The 24170-nt window shown below is 36.3% G+C and overlaps 1 protein-coding gene across 1 annotated transcript in view; it reads left to right on the top strand.

Annotated features, from left to right (window-relative positions):
- The window catches only part of Adgrb3 (adhesion G protein-coupled receptor B3), a 349818-nt gene that overhangs the window by 197805 nt on the left and 127843 nt on the right, over positions 1-24170 (top strand). The window contains exons 4-6 of the mRNA XM_052193366.1: positions 357-483; positions 2095-2198; positions 6082-6184. Coding sequence (XP_052049326.1) covers positions 2098-2198; positions 6082-6184 — 204 coding nt within the window. The 5' untranslated portion in view covers positions 357-483; positions 2095-2097. The remainder of the gene's footprint in view (positions 1-356; positions 484-2094; positions 2199-6081; positions 6185-24170) is intronic.

Here is a 24170-nt window from a genome sequence, read left to right as displayed (position 1 = left end):
AGTGTTTGAAACGATCCGATGAGCATAGCAAGTGTCTGCCAACGCTCGGCGGCTGCTGGTGCCGCTGCCGCCGCCGCTGTTTCTCGCAGAGGGCTGGACAGAGCTAGTCCTGATTTCAGCACCTCCGGCGCTGGACAGCTCTCTGCACGCCGCACCATCGCCTGCTTGCTTTTTCCCACTCTCGCTTTGCATTACTGGAGATGCATCTAAATTACGTCCTGTTCAACAACAAGTAGATTTTTTTTTCCTGTACGGGAATTACAGTAGGCGATTCTCTCAATTAAACTGCATTTTCTTCTTTACGGACTTGGCTGTCAGGCGTATTTATCCCGATCTCCCCTCCACCCCCTTTGCAGGAACGAATCTTTGGGAACGTGGTCCACCCAGGGATGTAAAACTGTGCTTACCGATGCATCCCATACGAAATGCTTATGTGATCGACTCTCTACCTTCGCCATTTTGGCTCAGCAACCTAGAGAAATAGTAAGTAACAAAGGGAAAACACGGCTTTAATGCAAAGGCAGGGACATTGTGGCGAGTGTTTCTCCAGGGAACTGCATTTCAAAGGGGGAAATAGGAAAGGTTGCAGGGTGGCAAAATCGGGTTCTTCTCAGCTACAGTAGCTTGGTGAAATGAATTCTAGTTGATGTGCAATAACTAAATTCTACTCAATTTTATGTCTTATAACTTAGCATTTCTGTAGTATAGTTTTGGAGATCTACTCTGATATTAGTAATATTCTGCAAACTTTCAAATAAAAATAATTGCCAACTCAAGGTTTATTTTAAAGCTAGAAGGCTGTTCCAGGGGAATTTGTGACAATGCTGTTAGGAGTAGAAAGAAGACCCCAGTCACTAGAGCTGAACACATTGCAGATCTGCATTGGATATTTCCAGCACAGGTTTTCTGAGGGTGTCCTTGGATACATATGTATTTTTAAATCAAATTAAGTTTTCATGGAGACGTGGTTGTTTGGAACTGTAAAATCATTCCTTAAAAGCATGTAGATTTTTGCAAAGAAAAAAAAAGGAAAGAGCAAATAGTTTCTGAAAGAAAGAGCTGTACAGAGCAGTCTAAGAGAAAAATAATGGTATCACCAAATGTATTTTGAGAAAATTTTACAGAAAATTAAAATAATGACAAATAGATATTCTGATAAATAAGACTTTCTGCCTGAATCTGGCCTAAAAGTATCACTACTTTTGCTTATCTTGATGATACATTCACCTAATTATTTGATACAGATTTCACGACACAGTTAATCATACAATGTATTGCTTCAAAGTTCTAATATAAAAAAAATATGAAAACCAGCTGAATTCATTAGTTATGGTCATGCTAGTGTCTAAGAAAAGAAGCCATTTGGATCAGTGGATACTAGTACTGTTTATAAATGTTTTTAAAGATATAAGCTTATTTTTCAAGGTCATGGTTTTAGAGACTGATAGTGGTACTATGCAAATTATCTCCACATACTTTGTTCATAGGGAAAAATGTAATTGAAGGGCTTAAGTATAGCATTCTATTTTCTTCTGTACACTTGGAAGCCAAGCAAGTGAAATTTCATGTGAGAATTCTTGACTCAGAACAAAGTTGTCAAAAGTCAGAAAGTTTTAGATTTTTCAGTAACTATGCACCAGATTTGGCTAACATAAGTATTTATAAATGGGAGTAGCAAGACAAGTCTTAACCAAGAATCATATGGAGAAATAACTAAACTGTATTTAGTTTTTTTTAAAAAACAAAACAAAACAAAACCATGCTGCTTCAGATTTCACTCAAAGAAAATTTCACCTATGAGTGATGGTCACATTGTAGCTTGGGGTCTTTTAGACAACTTTCAGTAGTGATGGGCTGTAGCCAAACATCTGAAACTCAGAAGGCTTTATTACTTACTTCACAGTGTGAGAGAAGGGGGAGCTAGTCCTTTTAGAGCTTGAGAATGTGTGAACTGAGTGTTCTGTGGTTAATTATCTGGTAACTATAACAACAATTTATGCTATTCCTGAGTGATCGCTTAATTTCTCTGAGTCTAGAATTTTATTTTTGTTCACATAAAATTTCTTTTCCTTTTCTTTCCCCCCTAACTTACAGGTCATGGAATCCTCTGGCACCCCCTCAGTTACTCTCATAGTAGGCAGTGGCCTCTCCTGCCTAGCCTTGATAACTCTAGCAGTTGTGTATGCAGCACTATGGAGGTATGTAATCGATAGGCAGACCTGAGATGGAGAACTCAGTTTCTCTGTGTTAAAACGGTGATTGCAAGAACAAATGTCTACTATTTTCATCACATATGGAAACCAGTATTTTTATAACAGAAGTAGAACTTCTGTGATAGAACTGGGACACATGAACCATATTTACCTATTTATCTGTCTTTTATTTGTCTGTGCTAAAGAAAAATAAACAAAACCCACATGCATACCTTTCTTCTAGCCAACATAACCATAGACTCTGACAAGTTCTTCACATACAAATACAACTCTCTTCTCTCTCAAGTTTCTTCTCTGTGTGGATAATGTTTATGTCAGCTGCCATTGAACCTCAGAGCTTAATTGCTACAGTGGAAATTCTCTCTACAGGAATAGGATGTCAAGTTCTCAAGTGCCAAGCATGCTTTCAGTGTGCCCTGCACAATGAGTAAAGCCTTCTCTGATGGGAAAAGCAATAACGAAATTTCTAAGTTCTCCACAAAAGGTCACTTACTTCAGTGTTTGCCATGAGTCAGATTTTTGACAAGTTTGATAAAAGGACATCATAAAAATATGAAAGGGAAGTGTTTGGAAAATTTTGTTCTCCTATACATTAAATTTCATCTACATAATAGTCTGTAGAAATTTATATTTCTACAGAATTTATATTTCTGTAGAATTTATTTTTCTATATAATTTATTTGGCATTTATTAGGATGCTGAGTAAGAATTGGGCCTGTGAGATTTAGTATGTCTACTCATACACTGACAATGTATATGTATAATATGGCCACACTTTTAATGGATTTTATAATTTTAACAGTTAAAGGTTTTATAACCATTGTCAATAGTAATATGGTCTAAAATGTAATGTTACATTAGCATGCAGATAATTCCTATTTTTCCAGAATATTTGATTACATCTAACATTGTAAGAGTTGATGTGCCTACCACAAAGTCTTTTATATTTACTTGGGGTTTTATACAATCAGCAGAAAAACTAAAAATCAATTACTGTTTAATAAGGAATGTTTATTTAGATTAACATTGACATTTAAATAAAATATTACTGTCCTTTACGGTTTTCACCCTTTTGAAAGAAACAGTTAATTGTGAAAGATATTTAAATTATTAGATATATTAAATCCTTAATGCTTTGTACAAAAGGAAAATATGTGTACAATGTGAGCCAGGTATATAAAAGAAGTTCTACATCCTTGTGGTAATATTGTCCATCAGGACTAGCCACACTGATACAGGAAGAGAGGAAATAGAAAAGTGACTAATGTAGATATGATACTGTAGAAAACACGATTATATATTCAAGACTCAATCAGTCTGTTATCCTGTAAGAATGAACTGACAGACTTGGAAGAATACCATTTCCTAAATTGTGTAAATGACATATCTTTTTTAAATAAATGAAGGAATTTCCTAAGATACTAGGTAATCATGACAACCTCATAATTGATAGCCATTGGAGTCTTTAGAAATAAATTCCATTTTTAGCAAATTCTATTCAGATACCAATCCCACCTTTTGTTTTACCCATCCCTGATCCTCCCTGCCCACCACCCCCTTATACCCAGAATAAGCAATGATGATATATGATATATTTGTTTATCCACATGAAGTTTTCTAAAATTCAGAAAATGCAGCACAGTCTCTTACTACAACAGAGTTCTAGGAATTTCGGAAAGCATAAAAGAATCTATCAAAAGTTGAGTGTTACAGAAAAGAGTACCAGGAAACTGCACAGATCTGGGTTCCTAAGAATTAAGCGGTCATCCCCTCATTGTCCATCCATAAAACAAGTGAAGTAATAATTACAACTTGAAAGAAGTATCAAGATGCATGCATTTCTAAACGGATCTTGTAGCATCCTTCATTCAGAGCACCTTATAAACACCCTTGGTGTTTTATAAATAACATTAAAATAAACATTTTGATTCAGCAGTAAGAGTGTTGAGATCCTCCTGTCTTTTTCACTAATGAAAATATCTAGTATTAATGTATTTCCAGTGGTTTCTAAAGTGTATTACCATGTGATTTGCTTTATAGACAACATGCTATTTTGAATTTTATAGATATTACATGTAGTTATTAAAAATACTCCTTAAAAATTGAAAGGGCTGTGTGTCTCAGTATCCATGTTTGCCTTTAATTTGTGATACTCAGGTTCAATTCTCAGAGACAATACTTTCATTGCTATTAGCGGTATTGGTGATCATGAAAATGTTGATTATTATGAGATAGTTATGACAATCATAATATAGTAAGCTGTTTTCTCTCCGTCTCTCCATACAACTAGGATAAATACACTGTTACATCAAAAAGCAATTCAATATGGCCTCTCAATCAACTTATTGACATAAAGAGTTGACAATTTTTTCAATATAGAAAGTCATACAATGATGTTGAAAGTAGTGACATTTCTTAAAAGTATTTAATACAACCATATGACTCAGTGTTGTTGAGAAAAGAAAACATCTTATTAGTGTTCAGGGCAGCCAGTTGATCTTGTATTACTTTCTCTGTCTGTTGTTGTTGTCATTGTTGTTTTACTTATAATCAGAAATTGTCAATGAAATCCTAGTGTCAAGATATTTGTTTCTACTATGATGGAAGCCATTAGCATCAAAAAAGATTTATAGCCTCTATCCACAAAAAGAGAACAGCATAATATTTGTTGATAACTTTAGCACTTCAGTGAGCTTTATCATATGCTTAGCTATTCAGAATACGTGAGACAGGCCCAACAACTACTGAGGCCACTGTAAACTCTCAGCCTAACTTAGTCCAATTTGGGTTTATTTTGTGAAGAAAAATTCTCTTACATCATGACAACTAATATTTGTGTTTTGGTGTTATTTTTGTTTTTATTTTGCTTTAATTTCTGGAGTATGTGGTTTCTGTCTATGTACTATTCACAGATACAGTGAGGAGAGAGAAAAAACTTTCTATCAAATAGTATCTCCAGATCTTGGGTTTCTCCATCTAACATTACTCAGAAAAATCCTGTGTCTGCTATGGAATGAGAGCCCAGGTTTTAGTGGAAATGGAATAGGCTGAACACATCCCTAGTACAAGGTTTCCTTACAGTTATTGTCATTCGGTGATTAGCACAGAATACAGTTAGGCAAAATAGCTGCTCCCCTTTCAGAGCAAACAGCTTGTTTAGTATTTGATTCTGAACAGTTTTGCTGTTACTTACCTTAGTGCACATTCCAATTCTATAACATTATATATATACACTTCTTCCTAAGAGTAAAAAATGGCGGTCACCAAGAATTCTCCAATCTAATGGTGAAAGATCATCTCAGGAGTGTATACATTTTTATTTATAAAGATGTTTGCTACTTTCTTTTCTCAAAAGGGATATTCAAGGACATAAAGAAAAGCCTAGCTACATAAAAAATGCTTGAGTAGCTGTTGATGTTTCTAGAATCACAAAAAAGAATCTATTCTTCTAGTATACAGGAGAGTTGCAGGACTTTCCTGTTAGGCCTCAGCATTTCTGTTGGCTAATATAGATATTATAAACATACATATACATGTGTATATATACAAGTGATTATAATGATTGTTGTAATTCCAAGAAATTTTATGTATCCATGACAAGTGAATGCATTGTTCTCAGATATGTTCAACTTGGGCTCTATAAATCATGACATATTATTAAAAGAAAGTCTAAATGTTTCTTGCACATGCTATGTACTCTAAAATTGGGTAACTAAGAGAAATATATATGTGTGTATATATATGCATATATATGAAAAATGTTTTTTCATATCTTTGTATTAAAAGGGGGATAATAGCTTCTTTTTCCAGTTAATCCCACCATTTACACAATATGAAATTTATCACATTTCTTTCTCTCTTTCACTAGGTACATTCGGTCTGAGAGGTCCATCATTCTAATTAACTTCTGCCTATCTATCATCTCATCCAATATCCTCATACTGGTTGGACAGACTCAGACACACAATAAGGTATGATGGCTGATTTGTCTGATTCTATTTGTGCATTTGTTTTGGCATATAGATGGTTATTGGTTTGCCTACGTATTTAGTCTAAATAACTTGAAATGTATGATTGTTACTTATTGCTTTTGTTCCTGATTTAATGTACTGCCTGTGATGGTTCACAAACTATCTTTTGTTGTCTTAAAATTCTTCAGTCCTGTAGGATGTATGATAATAAGAATATGAATTAAGTATTACATTACAGCTCTATCTCTTCAAAGCCTTGAAACCAACAACACAGATTTTTTTCTTTATTGCCCAAACTGTATAGTCTTCAACCAGAATCAGACAGTATCTATGCTTAGGTCTAATTTATTAGCATATCAATTATTAAAATGACAGTATCCAATCATAATATCACTGAAAATTTACATGCAAGATGGCTGACACACAATAGTCACAGGATCTACATGTTTGCTTAGACCTTTCAGAATTTTTTTCTTTACTGAAAGCATTTTGATAGTAAGCAACATTGTAGTTATTTAAGCATATAGTCACTTATTATCAGAATGGGAAACTATATGTCCCATGTCCAGAGATTCATACACACACACACACACACACACACACACACACACACACACACAATGTCTTTATTTCCTTCCATAAATGATTGTCTTTAATGAACTATCCTGTACTATATTTTAGGAAATCCAGCTTCAAATGACTTTCCCTGTGTGAGTTTCAGGTGAGGCAGAGAGGATAGTTGGGAGATATGAGGGAGAAGGAAGCAGAGAGAAGGGCGGAGGGAGGCTGGGAAGTCCCTTTTACTGTGCCGTCCCTCCCATTCTGATCTTCCCACTACTGAGCGAACTTCAGAGCCTCCTTGCTCACATAGTCCCCAGCCCCAGTTCCCTGGCTGGCTGTTTTGGAGCTTCGTCATGCAGAAGAAGGGCTTCCCTCCAACATAGGAATCATAAACTCAGCCCAGAACCAGGGAAAACAAATCAAGCCAGAATGTGTTTGAGGCCACTATTTTTTTTAAATATTTTATATAAAATGCTTATATCCCATCCTTTATCTCTCACCCTAATTTGTAGAGCTATTCCTCTCGTTAGACTATGGAGGACAGTGATGCTCAGCAGGGAATATGCTCTCAAAGCAGTTTCGTGCGGTGTAATGTGAAACTAATGGAACAACTAGTAGAATAGAGCTTCCTATAATCTTTAAGGCTATGGTCTACCTCATGACTCACCTATAGGAAGGCAAAGTAATCCACATCTGTAATGCTTTTTACTGACTCCATTTAAACAAAGTGACAGGAAGCAATGAAAATACACCTATACTACACCAATAACATTACCACTTAGACAAATAGTCACTTTAGAACTACGACTGGGATGATTTTTCAATTCAAATCTTTATAACCTGGTATATATTTTATACTAAGAATGTCTCTCATTTGAATTAGCTGCATTTTAGTCATTCAGCAATGACACATGGTTAATGACAACCACTTTGTGATTGTGTATATCCAAATGTTAGCAACATCCAGAAGCTAGATTGTTGAGAACAAATAAACAAAAAAATTCCTTATGTGTCCATTTGGCTTTTGCAAGTTTCTGCTGTACTCGGTTTTTTTTTTTTGTTGTTGTTGTTGTTTGTTTGTTATTTTTTTAATACTTTCAATGTCCGAGGCAAGATAAGACAAGTTTTGTTTTCTTTTTCATTTCTGATTGTGAGAAATGGCTGGTGTGTGCTTATTAAAAACTAAAGAAAAGTTTGATATGGTATGGTTGCTCCCCAGGAAACTAAGGACAGAATAGATTTCATGTGCTGTTAGAACCATGATGGGCTTGGTCCAGACTGACTATGCTAATTTTTAGTGCTAGCTATTGCTAGTCATAGGGAGGAGTAGGAAGTAGGTGGTGGTGATTATCTGGTTTTCTCTTATTCTACATTAATTTTGTGTTGTTGGCTCAGCATTAGTGTTCTTATAAGCTTAGGATAATTCATATTAGAGTGCAAAAGAGATAAAAATCGGAAAAATAAATTTTATTCTGTCATTCCAAGCAATATTAAATATCTTGGGAAAACAATTATGTATCTGATATGCATTTTGAATTTAATTAACTTGGCCATATTTGATTTTATATGTGTTTTGGTGTGTAAAAGTTTATACCCACCTTCTCATCCAACAAGTTGAAAAATATATATAGTTCATATAAATATAATCTATATTAACCAAGCTCTACCCTAGTGAACTTTAAAAAGTCAAAGTTAGATTGTTGCCTAACTGTGTTTTATTTGGGTTGTGTGTAGAACTTCTTAGCTACAATGGACAATTTGTAATTGGTCTGATTCTGACGTTTGACTTTAATGACAAGTTTTGACTAGTGCTGTAGTATTTTCCACTTGACAAATGGAAACACATGAGAAAAATTCTTGATGAGCAAATTATTCGGTACTACTGTCTCGTCTACTTTGTGTGAAAGCTGGCATTTGCTGCTGCTGTCCAGAATCATGCTGAAGTGTTGACATATAGTCTTTCCCAACTCTCTGCTAAAATATAATTGACCTGATTATCATGCTGTGCTGTCTCTGCTTGCTTTTGAATTGGGGTAGAAACAAGCCAAAATAGTCCACTGTTTAAAAGATGAATATACTCAATATTTAAACTATAGATTCAACTGCTGGCAATAAAAAGGGGAATTAAATGCACTATCTTCTCTCTCCTCTTAAAATACTGTTGTAAAATTTAATTATAACTTGCTTCCTTGTATTTTGAGCCTTTCTCACGAGGAAGCTTTGCCCTGTGATCTCTGTCTGCATTGTTTCAAGCAAATTTACTGACCATGCCTTTATACCATAAAGTTCACATGTGTAATTGTGTAGTTTTGTGAATTAATTTTGATGCTGTTCTGTTGAAAGAAGCAAGGACTCTTTAGTCCTTGCTAAATCAGAAAAAAAAAAAAAAAACAGAAAACAGTTTACCAAAATTTCTCCCCCCAAAAATATATTTGCATGTGATTTCAATAGTCCGTGGTGTACTTTATTATTACAAAAAAAAAAAAAAAAAACGTAGAAATCAACAGAAGGAAGCAAAGTTGGACAAATTGTTTCTACTGGTGGTGGTAGTGGTTGTGGTGGTGGCGGCAGTGGTGGTGATGGTGGTAGTGGTGGTGGTGATAGTTAAGGAAAGACAAACAAGAAGTTTAATTTACTTGGAGAGAGTTCCTAGATAGCTTCTCAGATCCAATATCACTACTAGAGTTATAATAAAATAACACAGATACATATAGTTATTAGAATAATGCTTGTTAGCAAACCAGGAACAAAACTTGTTCTGTAGACCTGGGCAGAGCCGAGGTCTTTTATGGTCTTAGATACTTTGACAATAACTTGTATAGAATACCCTCAGAAAATGGACACAGCTCACTTCTAAAGCGGAGTTAGGTGGCCTTTAGTTAGCAAGACTCAATCAGAAAGATACAGAATCCAATGTTAAGTACAGAATAATTGGGCATAAAGCTGTGACCCTTTCTCTAAGAGGTCCAAGATACATATTTCAATGGAAAGTTAAATATAATTTATTCAAATGATAGAAATAATGAGAGTATGATAGTTTGCACCTTTAATTCAGCACTCAGGAGGCAGAGGAAAGGTGAATTTCCATAAGTTAAGGACCAACCTGTTAAACATAGTGAGTTCTAGGACAGCTAGGGTTTCTTAGATCTTGTCTTAAAAAAACCAAAACCAAACAATAAAACAAATAAACAAAAACAAATGAATCAAAAGTAAGAAAAGACTAATGATATTCATATATATAAAATATCTCTATTTTTGCCAAACAGAAACTATTAATGTATAACAATTACCTTTGAATTTGGTAGTGAGTTGTATGTTAATTATACATAGACAAAACTAGATTAGAAGGGCATGTATTTGCCTGATTGGAAGTATGGACCTACTGAAAACCAAGTTGAGTTTTATAAGTTGTACATCACTGGATCCCTATTTGATTAAAGATTAAATTATTGTATAATATAAAAAATGTTGAAGTGTAAGAAAATAACTTTAAGCCATTCTATCAGCACAAAACATTAAAGTCTTGAAAAATACTCAAATATACAAGAGAAAAATTATATACTAGATTTAGTCTTAGAATACTCGAACTCAATTTTTAAAAAAAGTTCTCAGTAGCTGATAAACTTGTAAACTACTGTAATGCATGCTATTTTCTCAATGATATTTAGACAGTTGGATCTCATGATTTTGTGTATACAGTATTGGTCTGCAGAGTGGGCTATATCTTTTAACTAAGAACTGTGAAAGATAACAGTGGATTAGAGCATTTTTTTTAAATCACATGCTCTACAAGCTTGCCTCTCTGCATCTTATTTTATTTCCCTAAGCATGGTGGACTTTTGGTTGTAAGCTTTGCCTTTAACATCTGTGCCACCTCCACAGTCCACTTGGCATGTTTTAATTCTATAACTTTTAATAGAATATTTAATAAAGACAAACTGAATTAGAAGCTTATAAGCGGCAGGAGATAGTTTTCTTTGGTCATTCTTGTATGCTTTAAAGATGAGAGTCTCCCTTTGGATATCTTAAGTTGGGCCTAATTCTCTTTGTTTCTCCTAATTCGCCTACGACTTTCTTTGAGGATAACCATACCTTATTTACACATTCACCTAGATGGCAGGCCTATGTGTTTACCTCTTCAGAGAATGGATACTGAGTATGTGCCTCACAGCTTCCATTCTCTACCCCTGAGAGTAACAAAAACAGATTCTCTGCCCTTGAGTTTCATTTTTTCTGCATTCTGTTCTGGGAGATTCCCCTGCCCTCACTCTCTCTAATGCAGGTGGTTAAGTGTATCTTAAACAGGAAAGCCTAAGTATTTAAAATGTTCCACTTCTAATTATGTGACCCAGAACATGATGCACCTTAGCTTCTTGTCCCAGTTACATGTGCTAGTACTTGGGATTTCGGACCCAGATCCCAGCAAAGCATTTCTTGAATGTCTGTGGTGACCGTAGTGCGGATAATGATGGATACCAGATGTACAGGTGATCCTGTCCACTTTTGAGCTTCAGATTTCCTCTTGTAAAATTTCCTCCTCTCTACTAGCTTCCTGGTTTATGTCCTCTTTGCACATGGACACACTTTTTAAATACTGAGTGCCTTTTGTGGAGTCTGCAACCGATAACAGATGCTTGAACTTCGGAAGTTATCCTTAATATATCTCTGTCTCTCACTCCCTGATACAAGGCCAAATTTTCATTTACCTCTGCCAGTTGAACTCTCAGTTTTCAAAGTCATTTCTGTCTCTCTCAGATACAGTTGCTGCATCCTAACATCCTTAAACCCACTCTGCCCCATAGCTCAACTCGCAGAACTAGAACTCAAATATGTTCCACACCCAAACATACTGTCTACAGAAGTGATTTTTTTCAAATTGTCATCATAGGAAAGGAATGGGACCTATTTTAATCATAGTTTGTATACACTACTCTTTCTTCATTGATGTATTAGAACTCAGAAATAAATTTTACTTAAGAGTTCTACAACTTATAAGACTGCAATGATTTTGAACATGATTCTACTAACCCCACCCTCCTATTTTATTGGGTTTTATTTCATCACATCTGCAACACCACATAGCTTACATTAAAGTCAACTGATGGCTTCTTATTCCGTAAAACACTTCATCCAAAAGAATTGCTCATTCATCACAACACCATTTATTGCTCCAAGACTTGGTCTTGCTCATGTCCATAAATACTTTATATATTCGTATATTTGTATCCATTGTCATTAGTGCTTATCTACCATGCTGTGCTGTGTTACCTGTTTCCAGCCTCACTACATACCTCTGGGGTTGAGATTTAGTTAAACTCATCTTTAAATTCATTGTCAGTATATAGTTCAGTTATTGTCAAGATATGGCAAATGTTTATTAAATAAGTACATTTGTGATGTTTAATTTTAAATGCTAACTTGAATAGATTGAAAACACATAAAATGTTAGTAAATCTTATCTCTGATTATATGTGTATTCTCAGGGATTATTAGCTTATAAGGGCTGTGACTTAGTGAGTGCTTTAATCTATTGAATGGTTTAAAATCTGCACAGACTTTTGGAAAATAACAGAAATGTGGAAGGTGATCCTGAAATGAAGGAAATGGGTCAGTGGGGTTTTATGGAGGCAGATGTACTGGTGCCTATGCACTCTGTTCATTTCCTACTCTCCCTGTAGCCTGCCTTGAAGCAAACAACCTCATCACCTGGATGCACCTGTTGCCAGGATATCCTGCCTCAGGCCCAGAATCATGGAAACAAAGCCTATAAATTAAAAACCTTTAAAACAAGGAGCTAAACCAAATTTCCCCCCCTTTAACAATGCTTATGTCTGGTACTTTGTCATAGAACACAAGAGCTAACACATAAGTCAACCCACCATTTGGATCTATTGAGTTCGTAGCAATAGGTTTACAAAGGATAAGCATTTCCCACTCTGGACATTATCTCGAATAATATGATAAAGATGTATTTCCTGAGGATCTGTTTTTATCAAGCTCCAAGCGATAGACAGCATGCTGTGAAGAAAATCTTGTTCTTGGATTTTAGTCAAAGAGACACTAGCACCTAACAAATATGGATCTTTTCCTTGATAGCTCATGAAGCCATCTTTATAACCTTTCAAAGTGTACCTACTTAAAATTCTTTCCCTGTAAGACAACTGCTGCCAATAATTTCCCAAATGTGTGTTTATTATCGCTCAGATATATATGACTCTAATGGCTGAAGCAAAAGACTCTTACTTAGATTTATTAAAATCTAATTTGTTGATTGGCTTCGGTGTTTGTAAAAGGATTTCAATGTAATCCTTCTGTATAATTCATTTGATTCTATTATGAGGCATTCTGATACCTCTACTAAGGTTCTTAGGAATTCCGTAAAATCTGCTTAAACTAAGGAGGCAAACAGTTGGTTCATTTCTTCATGTTGCCAGCGCCTGGCATGCAAGGACTATTTTGTCCTTTAGTAGGATTTCAAAGACTTTTTTATTCCACTGTAACCATGTGGCTGTTTCGGTTATAAATGTCCAACTTTCCGCAGAAAAAGCCAGGGACCCTGTGAAAAGAGGATAGAAGATCAGCATGAAGGATGGGTTCTAGACAAAGGCAATGCAAGTACAATTGCTCAACAGAATAGAGTTACCATAAAGGTTAAGATGTCAGGAACAGACTAATTTTAAAGACAAGAAAGCCAGGTTCAGATATTTAGTGAGTGTTCCTGATTCCGACATCAAAACAGAAATATCACCCAAGAGGGAGCACTCATTCAGCAGATGTCAGGGCATGTCTAGACAGCAGCTAAGACTGTCAGGTCTACTCTGATTACCAACTGCCCACTGGTCCTCAGGGAGTGGTGCAGTACAGAACCTCCTTGCCTTAAACCAGTAGTTCTCAACCTGTGGGTCATGATCCCTTTGGGGGTCAAGGTGTTGCATATCAGATATTCTGCATATCATATATTTACATTAAGATTCATAACACTATCAAAGTTACAGTTAAGAAGTGCCAAAGAAATTGTTTTATGGTTGGGGGAGGGGTGTCACCACAGAATGAGGAACTGGATTAAAGGGTTGCAGCTTTAGAAAGATCAAGAACTATTGCAGCAATCACTGCTTTCTCTCCCCTCAACATGGTGCTCAGAACCTCTCATTTGGCTTACTACAGCCACTCTGTGTTCTGCTTCTTTACCTCTTCCTCATACGATTCAACTTCTCTTTGTCACAAGAATGTGCTTACGTATATTGACTTGGTCCTCCTCTGGTCTTCTTTAGTGGTCTAAAGGTGTCACAAGATGATCTCTGTATGCTGAACACCACCACACTCAGGGCTGTTTCTGGGATGCCGGTAGGCTTCCTGGGAAATTAAAAAGATCTTCTTTCTGTGGAGATGGATAATGAAAATAATCATTTCCTCCCATGTTGTAAAAGCAAAAGCAGGATTTCTGGAAAACAATACAAAATGTATTTCTAGGACAGTCCAGGTCATAGAAACTGTCTGTCATCCTCCCAGCCCTTACTTTTCTCTGCCTGACAAACTTCTACCACACCATAGGAAATAACGTCAGTAAACTATCTTACTATTGCCCCTTCAACATTCCATGCAATCTGTAACATCCCTCTACCTTTTGAGCAATCACTTTCCCTCATAACAGCAGTCTTCAACCTGTGGGTCAAACCAGGGTTCTATACCAGATCTCCTGCATATCTGATATTTACATTACAACTCATAACTGTAGCAAACTTACAGGTATGAAGTAGTAAGTTATTTTACAGTTGAGGGGGTCATCACAACATAAGGAACTATATAAATTAAAGAGTCACAACCTTAGAAAGATTGAGCAGTCCTGTTTTATAACTTCATTTACTGAAAGACATTGGCCACTTTAATTCTCTAGAGTCGTGTTTTTCTACTTCTAGAATTTAAAACTCCTAAGAATGGTATTATATTATACATGACATGAAATGGATAATCTCATGTGAATGTATAAAGTTATAGCTCTACTAATGGGATGTAAAATAGCAAAGAGAAAGGTTACACTGGATGCCCTATTTGAACTATCTGCAGTCCAGTTATATTTTGTTGGTATTGTTGTTCCATGATGAGATGGGGGAGTTAAGGGAAACTGTGGAGACTCAGCAGATAGTTTTAAGTCCTTGTGTTGATGGTAGATGCTTGAGTTAAATCAGTTTTGATCTGAAATAGAATGGAGAACTTTGACTCTCCAAGAATCTTATAAAGTGGCTGAAAATTATGTTTTTCTCCCCTGTAAGTAACCAAACTAGTAAACAAATAACAGACTACTTTTTGATTTTTTTAAACCTTTATCTACATGCATGATCTGAACTGGCAAAAATATGCTAAAGTATAGATGCTTATTAGAATCCCTAAAGTACTATAAAATAGAAATTTGTGACGTAAAAGCACAGAAAGAAGACAAGTTCCAAGAAACTGAAAGACCCTCAAAGTAACAGAAACAATAAAGCCTGCTTCCCCTTGCAGTCCTGGGTATTGTACCTGGGCTAGGGAGGCTATGACTGAGCTCAACCCTTATAATAGAGTTCTCAGTGGTCCAATATGTCAATGATATTGTCACTGACGATCCCTGACACTGGAGATAGAAATAACATGAAAAAGTAAGACAGCAAGCACTCTTTCCATTCACAGTCCAGAATCTACATGCAAGATTGGTAAACTCTAGTGTAAATGGATGGATGTACGGCAACAATCCTGGGTTGCTGGCTTTTGCAGTCTTTACTGAACCCACTGAGTCCCGCTGAATCAGTTCTTATTACACACTGCCACAAAGGAGGGGGTGCTTAGGTTTGATCTGGAATCATCATTTGCCAACCTTAGGCAACTTGAATTTTCAAAAAGTAAACCATGTATATATAGGTGGAAGAACTTCAGTGTAAGTTAAGACTGACCTATATTTAGGCTGGCGCCTTTGTGGAAAAAAATGACCTCAAATTCTGAAATATCTACTTAAGAGTTAGCCCGTGTAGCCGGCAGAACTAGAACGGGGCATCAACGACAATGTAAGAAAAGGCTTCCACAGAGATGAAAAGGGTGCAAACCGCTTTGAATCCCTTTTTTTAGAGCAATGCCCCGAACACAGAATTCCTTCACTTGTAGGGACTATTGGTTGCCAGTATATAAAATACAAAAGCTTGAATCAAATCACTCAGAAGCAGGTAGGTCTCTTTATAAGTTGAAGAAGCTGAAAGTGCCTAACAAATAGGTGAGACAAGAAAACTCGCTTCCTTTGAAGAAGAAAACTTCCTAAAGTAGAGCAGGAAACATTAAGTCTTTTATTGGAGAAAGTCTCTCATCTTGACAATTTTAGCTGAGAAGTCATATCAGAAACAAATGAAGAGTACCGCTAATCTCCACTCTGTTCCCCCATAGAGTCCCGACTTACCTCTCTAGGCCTCCTGACTTAAAGTTGGATATTATTATGTATATTAGATGGCAGATGTTGCTATTGGAAGCCTTAAGGACTAAAGAGCTATAATCAGGAGTAAAACGAAGTACATTTCAATGTGAAGTCTGGTTTTGAATTTTTGCACTGGCGAGTCAGTTCATTTTTGAATGCTATTCCTTAAAGAAAGGCGTGACTCCAGGTTGAGCTAAAAACTGGCTTTTAACCAGAATATTGAATATTTATGAATTCAAAAATGAGTAAATCACAATATGTTAGGCTGAATCCAAAGTTAAAGGCTTTAAGTGTTCTGTAAAGAGGAAGTGATTAGTGTTATCCTTAGAAACATAAACAAATATATTTACTAAAGCTCAAGATGCCCTCTGTGCTACGTCAGACTCAAAAAGGTTTCCATTTTTATTCGATGTCTCCATAGAGTGTCTTTAGTAGATGATGCGTCTGGATGTACACGTAAGTAGAAACACAGAAGTTTCAAATGAATATTATTTGTATTTCCTCAAAGTCCCCACTGGCAATTAGACCCTATTTGTGTTTTAAAGGGTTCTTTCCTAATGGCAAAGAATGATGTCCATTACTTTTGCAACATACAAAGTAGTTCTTGTTCTTTTATTCATATAGATTTTTATTTCTGTTTGGTTGTGATTGGTGGTGAGAATAATAACGGTAATAATAAAATAACATCAGTGTTTAGCCTCTTACAGATCCTATTTCCCAAGCCGTGAAATAAAGCTGGGAAATTAACCTTTTATGCAGATGGGAAAGCATCCTTTATTCCAATTAAAGGTACACCTATACTGGTTAATCATTGCTACCTAACAGGTTCCCTGTAAACCTAGTGGCTTTCAAAAACAATAAATATCTCTTTATTGTTTCCATGAGTCAGGAACAAAGGACTGATCTAGCTGGACAGTTCTGAACACAGGTCTCTGGGAACTTTGCAACTCCAGGCCAGAGGTGCAGATCTGAAAGGTTGCTAGGGGTTGCAAAGCTGCCAGTTCTCATAGTTTCGGGTGAGATGCAACCTTCACAGAGAGGTTATAAGCTGTTCCACTTTGCTGTTATATGCCATTTGTCTAGTTACTTAGCAGTTGCCATAACCAGCCAGTGCAGTCAGCTTTGATCGTCTTAAATCAGATCATGACTCATGTCCATGTAAAACCCCCAAACTAAATTAAGCTTCATTGCACTCAGAGTGAAATTCCAAACCTGTAGCGCTGCCCTCAAGTCCCCACGTCGTAGCTTCCACCTCCCCTCGCTTCATTACCTTGTACGCCTGACTTTTCCTCTCTTTCACGGTCTTCCTGCCATGCTGACCATCCTGTGTAGCCATGGCCATCTGGTCATGAGCATGGTGACCATACTTCTAATTTAGACCTACAAAGTCCAATTATAAGCAGTTACTTTCAAAGCTCTCCATTTCTTAGCACTCTGCCTAGCAAACAACTCCTTTTTCTACTTCCTGACTTACACACACACACACACACACACAGACACACACACACAACACGGCACGCACGCATCCCTTGCCATGGGACATCTTCTGCTCTCACTCTAACCTGTTTAACCTCCTGGTACCCTGCATTTGAGATCAGTATTCTCACAAAAGCTAGTCTTGAAAACTCAGTTCAACCAAAACATGACAATGGTTTTATCATTACGCTAAGAACTAGGCTTGTTTTTTTTCTCCACCTCCATAGTTATCTAATTGATAGTGGCATTTTCATTGTTTTAAAAGTAAGTAGCCCCTATGTGATGAATTCTACGTTAACACTTGTGTCATCTAACTGTTACTACTTTTGATTTAAAAATATACAGTTCACACTCTTTGGGAATTTCAAGTATGAAATATGTAATTTTCAGCTATACTTTTTGTGTTGTACATTAGCTCTCTGGAACCTGTTCAACTTGTAACTGAAAGTTTATGCTATTCTGATGGAGATAAAAAGTCCATGCAGTTAAATTCCACTGAATAATGAATGTCATGGGTTTTTAACAACATCTATTACATAACCAAGAACCCAGTTGATATGTGGAATCTTCCCACACTCTAGAAAGTTCATGCTTGTCTCCCCTTTCAGTCAGACCTCACTAGGACCAGCTTCTATTATATATTAGTTTTGTTGTTTTATCATTTCATGTCAGGGAATTCCTAAGATGACTACTGGTTTTGCTCTGGTTCTTTCTATTAACATTCCTTTAGCAATGTAATCACGGTAAATCAATAGTCATCAATAGTCAATTTTTCTATCACAAGAATTACTATATGGTGTTGAAGCAGCAGGTTACACTTCTGTCCACTTGATAGACATCCACGTCCACTTGATAGACATTTGTAATTCTTATCTTTTTAGCTTTTTATTCAGTCTCATATATGTATCTAACGTTTGGAATAAATCTCTCCCCACTCCTCTTGCCCCACCTTCTCCTCTATCCTTCTCCCATAAAACTTCATGTGGTATTCTTGAAATCCACTACACCTTTTGTTATTATCAACACCATCCATTCAGAAGTATTAAATGCTTTTTTTTAATTTTAGAATTATTAAATGTCAAAATATGAATATATGTTTCCTTTTTTCCCCCTTGGGTTCAGTGTTTAGACATGCCAATTTAAAGAAAGGCTAGAGTATGTTATATGTATGTTATATGTATATAGAGTATGTTATATTCTGGGCTGTCTACAGACACCCCAGAAGAGGGCATCAGATCCCATTACAGATGGTTGTGAGCCACCATGTGTTTGCTGGGAATTGAACTCAGGACCTTCGGAAGAACAGTCAGTGCTCTTAACTGCTGAGCCATCTCTCCAGCCTAGAGTATGTTTAACTAATGTAAAGCAAATAAATACTACTTCTCACCAAGTCACGCCATTTAAGTCCTCTTTCCAGAAATGTCTACCTATCTAAGTACTCCATGCTGTTGCCGGCATTTTAATTTACCCTTTCTCAGTAACTGGTGAGGATTACCACCATGCCAAAAACTCACTAACCATGCTACATTAGCTGCTGTGGTTTCTTATCCAAGTGTTTCCTCTGCTTATTTATTTTGTTTTATTAATTTTTTGTGTGTTCTCATTCACAAATTTGTCTGTGGAAGCCACATTCAAAATCAGGACTCAGCACCAATTTGTTGACCTACTTAATTTTTTGAGCCAAGGTGTTTTAGCAAACCTTGAGTTCACTATTTCAGACAGACACTTCATTCAGACAAGATAGTTATCGTTCCCCAGATTCCTGGAATCTGCCTGCCTCTGCTCACCAAGTACTGGAGCACTGGGATTTCGCATACCAACGTGAAACCCAGCTTTTACATGGGAGCTGAGGATTCAAACTGGGTCCCCCACAGCACAGGATAAGCACTTTAGTTACTGAACTCCGCCAAGCTATTTATTTTTTTTTAACTTAAATTGTTTAAATAAAAGTTTCTTCAGAGAGAGAGAGAGAGAGAGAGAGAGAATCCCTTGACCCTTCTGCAAAAGCATAAGAGAGGTGGGAGGAGAGGCCAGGATGCTGTGAGTGAAATAGAGAGGGGGAGGGGGAGGGGGAGGGGAAGGGATGTGGAGGAGTGGGCAGGACAAGAGAACAGAAGAGCCTGCTGAGAATTTTTTAATTTTATAACTCCCGTATATTGTACTTTTTAAAAAAAGTTTATATCTCGTGACCTCTCTATATAAGACCACTTTACTCCTGAATATCATAAAAATGCTTATCAGTATTATTTTCTGTAAAACTTCCTTTGAGTCCTGGCCTTAATGTAGATTTATGACACACATAAGGTCATATTTTAAATTTGGAATCTGATAGAAAGTGGAGTTTGGGTTTGTTTTATTTCATTTACTTATTATAAGAATAAGTTGTTTGATAGATGTTCCTTTTCCATTGAATTGTTTGATCCCTTTGTGAAAATCAAGTGTGTGTGTGTGTGTGTGTGTGTGTGTGTCTAACCTTTGTTTTGTTGACCTAGATACATTTCATCCTCATGCCAACAGGAAGGTTTATTTTATATGGCTTAAAAATTTCTAGAAATCAGAGTTTTAGTTTACCAACTTCATTCACCTTTTTCAAGGTCATTTTATATAATCAACTTCTTTTTGTATAGATGTGTCTGGTCTAGGCCTTTCAGGTATTCTAATACAATTTAAAATAAACTTACCAGTTAAAAGAATATCTTGCTTCAAGTTTGTTGTCATCATGTTCAATCTTAAAGCCATATTATAGAGTTGATATTCATTTTCAGTAACTGCTGTTATTCATCTATAGAAAGTATGTATGGATTGACTACACAAAAGAGTAACTAACCAGTTAGGGTCAATTAGAAAAACACTGTAGAATCAGGTGCACCATTAATCCACATTTGGAGTTTCTGATAGTGTGTTATATAAAACTGATGAATCTATAGAAAGTATGTATGGATTGACTACACAAAAGAGTAACTAACCAGTTAGGGTCAATTAGAAAAACACTGTAGAATCAGGTGCACCATTAATCCACATTTGGAGTTTCTGATAGTGTGTTATATAAAACTGATGAATAGTTGAAGGGAAATCAGAACTCCATGAACGGACTATTTTGTGCTCTGGAGAAAATATTATGATTAAAAATAAATTCTTTGTTTTTTCTTGTCCTTAAATCCTTTGATCTTTTCTGATGTTGTACATAATTACTTCTTAAGTATATTTTCTTCTCCAAGAGCATTTGCCTTCCAAAACACTACATAATTCCATTGCATCAAAGCATCCAATGCAATTACAGATTGGCTTCATTTTCTTAAAGTGTCTTGAGCTTGTTCATCACCAGCTAAGCAACAGTCTGACTCGCAGGTCAAATTCTCATGAGTATTATTTCTTGTTAGCACGTAAGAGTCATACATTCTACAGAAGAATGCATGCGGGACTAAGAAGAAGCTTTCAGGCTGTCAGAGTTTGGTGATGCGTGTCTTACATGGCAGCAAAATAGTTCTCAAATTAAGGAAAACACCCAAAATGCTCAGGGACTAGAACTCAGGCTGAGTGGGCATTCTTGAACTTTCTGAGTGAAGGGTAAATTTTAAACCCCATTAGTGAATATGAGTTCTTCAAACCATTGCTATTTAGGGTTAAATTTAAAAAGAAAAGAAGAAAGAAAGGAAAGAAGGAAGGAAGAGGGGGAGCAAGAGAGGGAGAGAGGAAGGAAGGAAAGAAAGAAGGAAGGAAGGGAGGGAAAAGAAAAGAAAGTATAGGAGACATTCAATATCTGGCCACTTTTCTATTGCTTAGCAGTCAAATGTCTGAAAACAGATGCTCATTTGCTTATTAATATGAACTTAACGATGTTAAACTAAGACATTTACCTATGTGTTCTTAATGGAACCCAGTCTTTTATACTAATGAAATGATAGCATGTGTTCCTTATTTCCTTTTTCAAACACTGGAGAAATCCAGTGGTCTATGGATTGTGTTTTACTCTTAAATAGCATTTCTGTTTTACCCATGAAGTTGTTATGGTGATAAGGAAACATGAATATGTAGAAAACTCTATTTGCATTTGCATTTTTTTAACTACCAAGAAAATCGACAGATTCTCTTTGAGCATTAAATCCTAAGGTTATAAATCTTACACACATGTCACAGATAAACCTTATTGAATGTCTTTCCTTATTCAATTAAAAAGTGATTTAGTTTTGAAATGTGTCTGTGTTCCATTCTGCACCTGTTACAAATTTCTCATTTGGCCTTATTAGCTATTTATTGTAAAAAAAAAAATACTATTTGAAGTAAACAAAATACTGCATGCTTATTTTCAGGGCTAGAGAGTGGTGATAAACTCAACTGAAAAAAAATAACATGTATTATACAGATGGAGAAAACGTTAATTATTTTCCATCTTATCTGCTGATTATATTCAAGATTTACTTGACTGGTCTGCATTAGTGTCTCAAAGGGAGGTAGTCCGGATTTTGAGAGAGAAGTGGATTTTCTGGGCAGACTCTCTTGTGGACTTTGCTTGTAATTTCTTTCAGCGATAATAGAGTTTAGCTATGCATGTCAAGGGAAAACCAGATTCTTCAGAATCCCCTGCAGGGGAGTTCATGACAGTGTTCTTAATGCTTGTTGGCAGACCTATCTATTTGTAGAAGCATGGTTACTATTCTGCACCAGTGCTAGCTGGATTGTGCCCTCACCCCTCCCCCACGCCCCACATGCTTACTTTGAAGAGGATATTTGCTAAGCTTCTGAAATTCATTTAGTAGAAGAGAGGGGACTTTGAATGAAATCTCCCCAGCAAGCCACACAAAGAAGAAAATACTTAAGTTCCATTTTCAAAAATGAAATGGTATTCACGGAAAAGGATTTAAGAAGGAACGCAACTATTTTTTTTTATGCTAGTATAGGAGAATTCTAAGAAAAGTAAAGAAGTTTCTATGGATTAAGGAATACTAGTAAGATACCAATCTGAAAGTAAGATGAAGAGGGAGCCTATTTTCATACTGTCACTCCTGGGTGGTTATTGCTTATTCTTGGGACTCAAAAGAGACATAAATAATGTGGCACCCAGAGGTTCCTTTTCATGGAATTTTGACAAAGATTTGTGAGGGGTGTCTGCGGACTCAATCTACACGGATATAGAAATGAACAGTACGCAACTGTCTATATTATAGAAGCATTAAAGTTATTATGTTCAGCGAAACAAAAAGTATGACGCTATTAATAATATCAGTTGCCTTTACATATCAAGTAGGCCAGGGCTAAGACTGTATTTCTAAAGACTGTGTGGTTTACAGTCTAGGGTCCCAAAGAAGAAATGATTCAGGGACAAACATTTCAACAAGGAGATTTATTAAGGGAAGTATATTCAAGAATCAAGGTGCATAATTCCGGAATGATATAGAGACACATTGTTTCTAACAAGAGTGAAGTGAATTGGAGATTGAGAACCGCCCGGAGAATCCCTAAACCCTGTATCACACTCGCTCAGTCCTCTGTGCCTTCAGTACTGATGAGAACACGTTGAAACTGCTCTGTAAGAGACTGTGCTGAGGATCCCAGTTAAGAACTGCTGCAACAGAAGCTTGCAGCAAAAATGGAAAAGTGGGTAAAAATTAAAAAAAAAAAAATGTAGAAGCCAAGCCTGTCAGTCAATACCTCTCCTGGGTAGGTGTGCCCATGTGACCTTCTGCCTTCCCTTGTGTGACTGTATGTCAAATAAGGTTAAAGATGCACCCGGCAATGATAGAAGAATTACTAAACCCTTTGACCTTCCTAAAAAAAGAAAGAAAAGCACAAGATATTAAGAGAAAGGAACTCAGGAAAGCCCAAAATAGCATATTGTTTCAAATCTGCCTAATAACGTGAGTCAGAGGGGTATAAATTGATGCGAGCTCTCAGTTCCAGGCAGAAGGGATTCAACAAAGGCTGTGCCTATGAGGGGTATAATTTTAAGTACCATGTACCTTGTAAGTCATCAGTGATCAGCTCTCCCGAAGCCAATTTGGTTAGTTCTCATCTATTTATCTTCAGTGCTTACCCCTGTGTCAATAGCTCTAACCTTCCATCTCTAAGGAAGATTGCTGCTTGCTTCCTTCTATCATTTCTAACACTTTAGAGGAAATGGGGTCCCATGATATACGTGAAATCCTGGCAGACACAGATAGCGCAGACCTGGATATCTCAGATCAGAAGCATATAAGGAATTGGATCCATCAAAGTCGGTAGGCTTTCCTTGTAAGTTGTGACAAGGCTTATTCTCCAAACCACAAAATTTCGCTTACCAAAAAGAGAGGAGCACACCAGAAGTTGTGTTCCAACTCAAGTTCACATGATCAGTAGCTTCTCTCGCATACATATGCTCTGCACTGAAGTCTTCTGTTATACAAAATCATATCCATGTTTTTGGACAGATATGTATGAGGAAAAGATTCTTTTTACAGAGCTTTTCTCAGTAATTCTCCATTTTTGTTGGAAGATAGGATATGAATACATTAATAGTCAGATTTTTAAAGTTTTAGTACA

The sequence above is a fragment of the Apodemus sylvaticus genome, chromosome 9 (assembly GCF_947179515.1).
Source record: "Apodemus sylvaticus chromosome 9, mApoSyl1.1, whole genome shotgun sequence".
In the NCBI taxonomy this organism is placed as follows: Eukaryota; Metazoa; Chordata; class Mammalia; order Rodentia; family Muridae; genus Apodemus; species Apodemus sylvaticus.
This window is presented reverse-complemented; position numbering and strand designations above follow the sequence as displayed.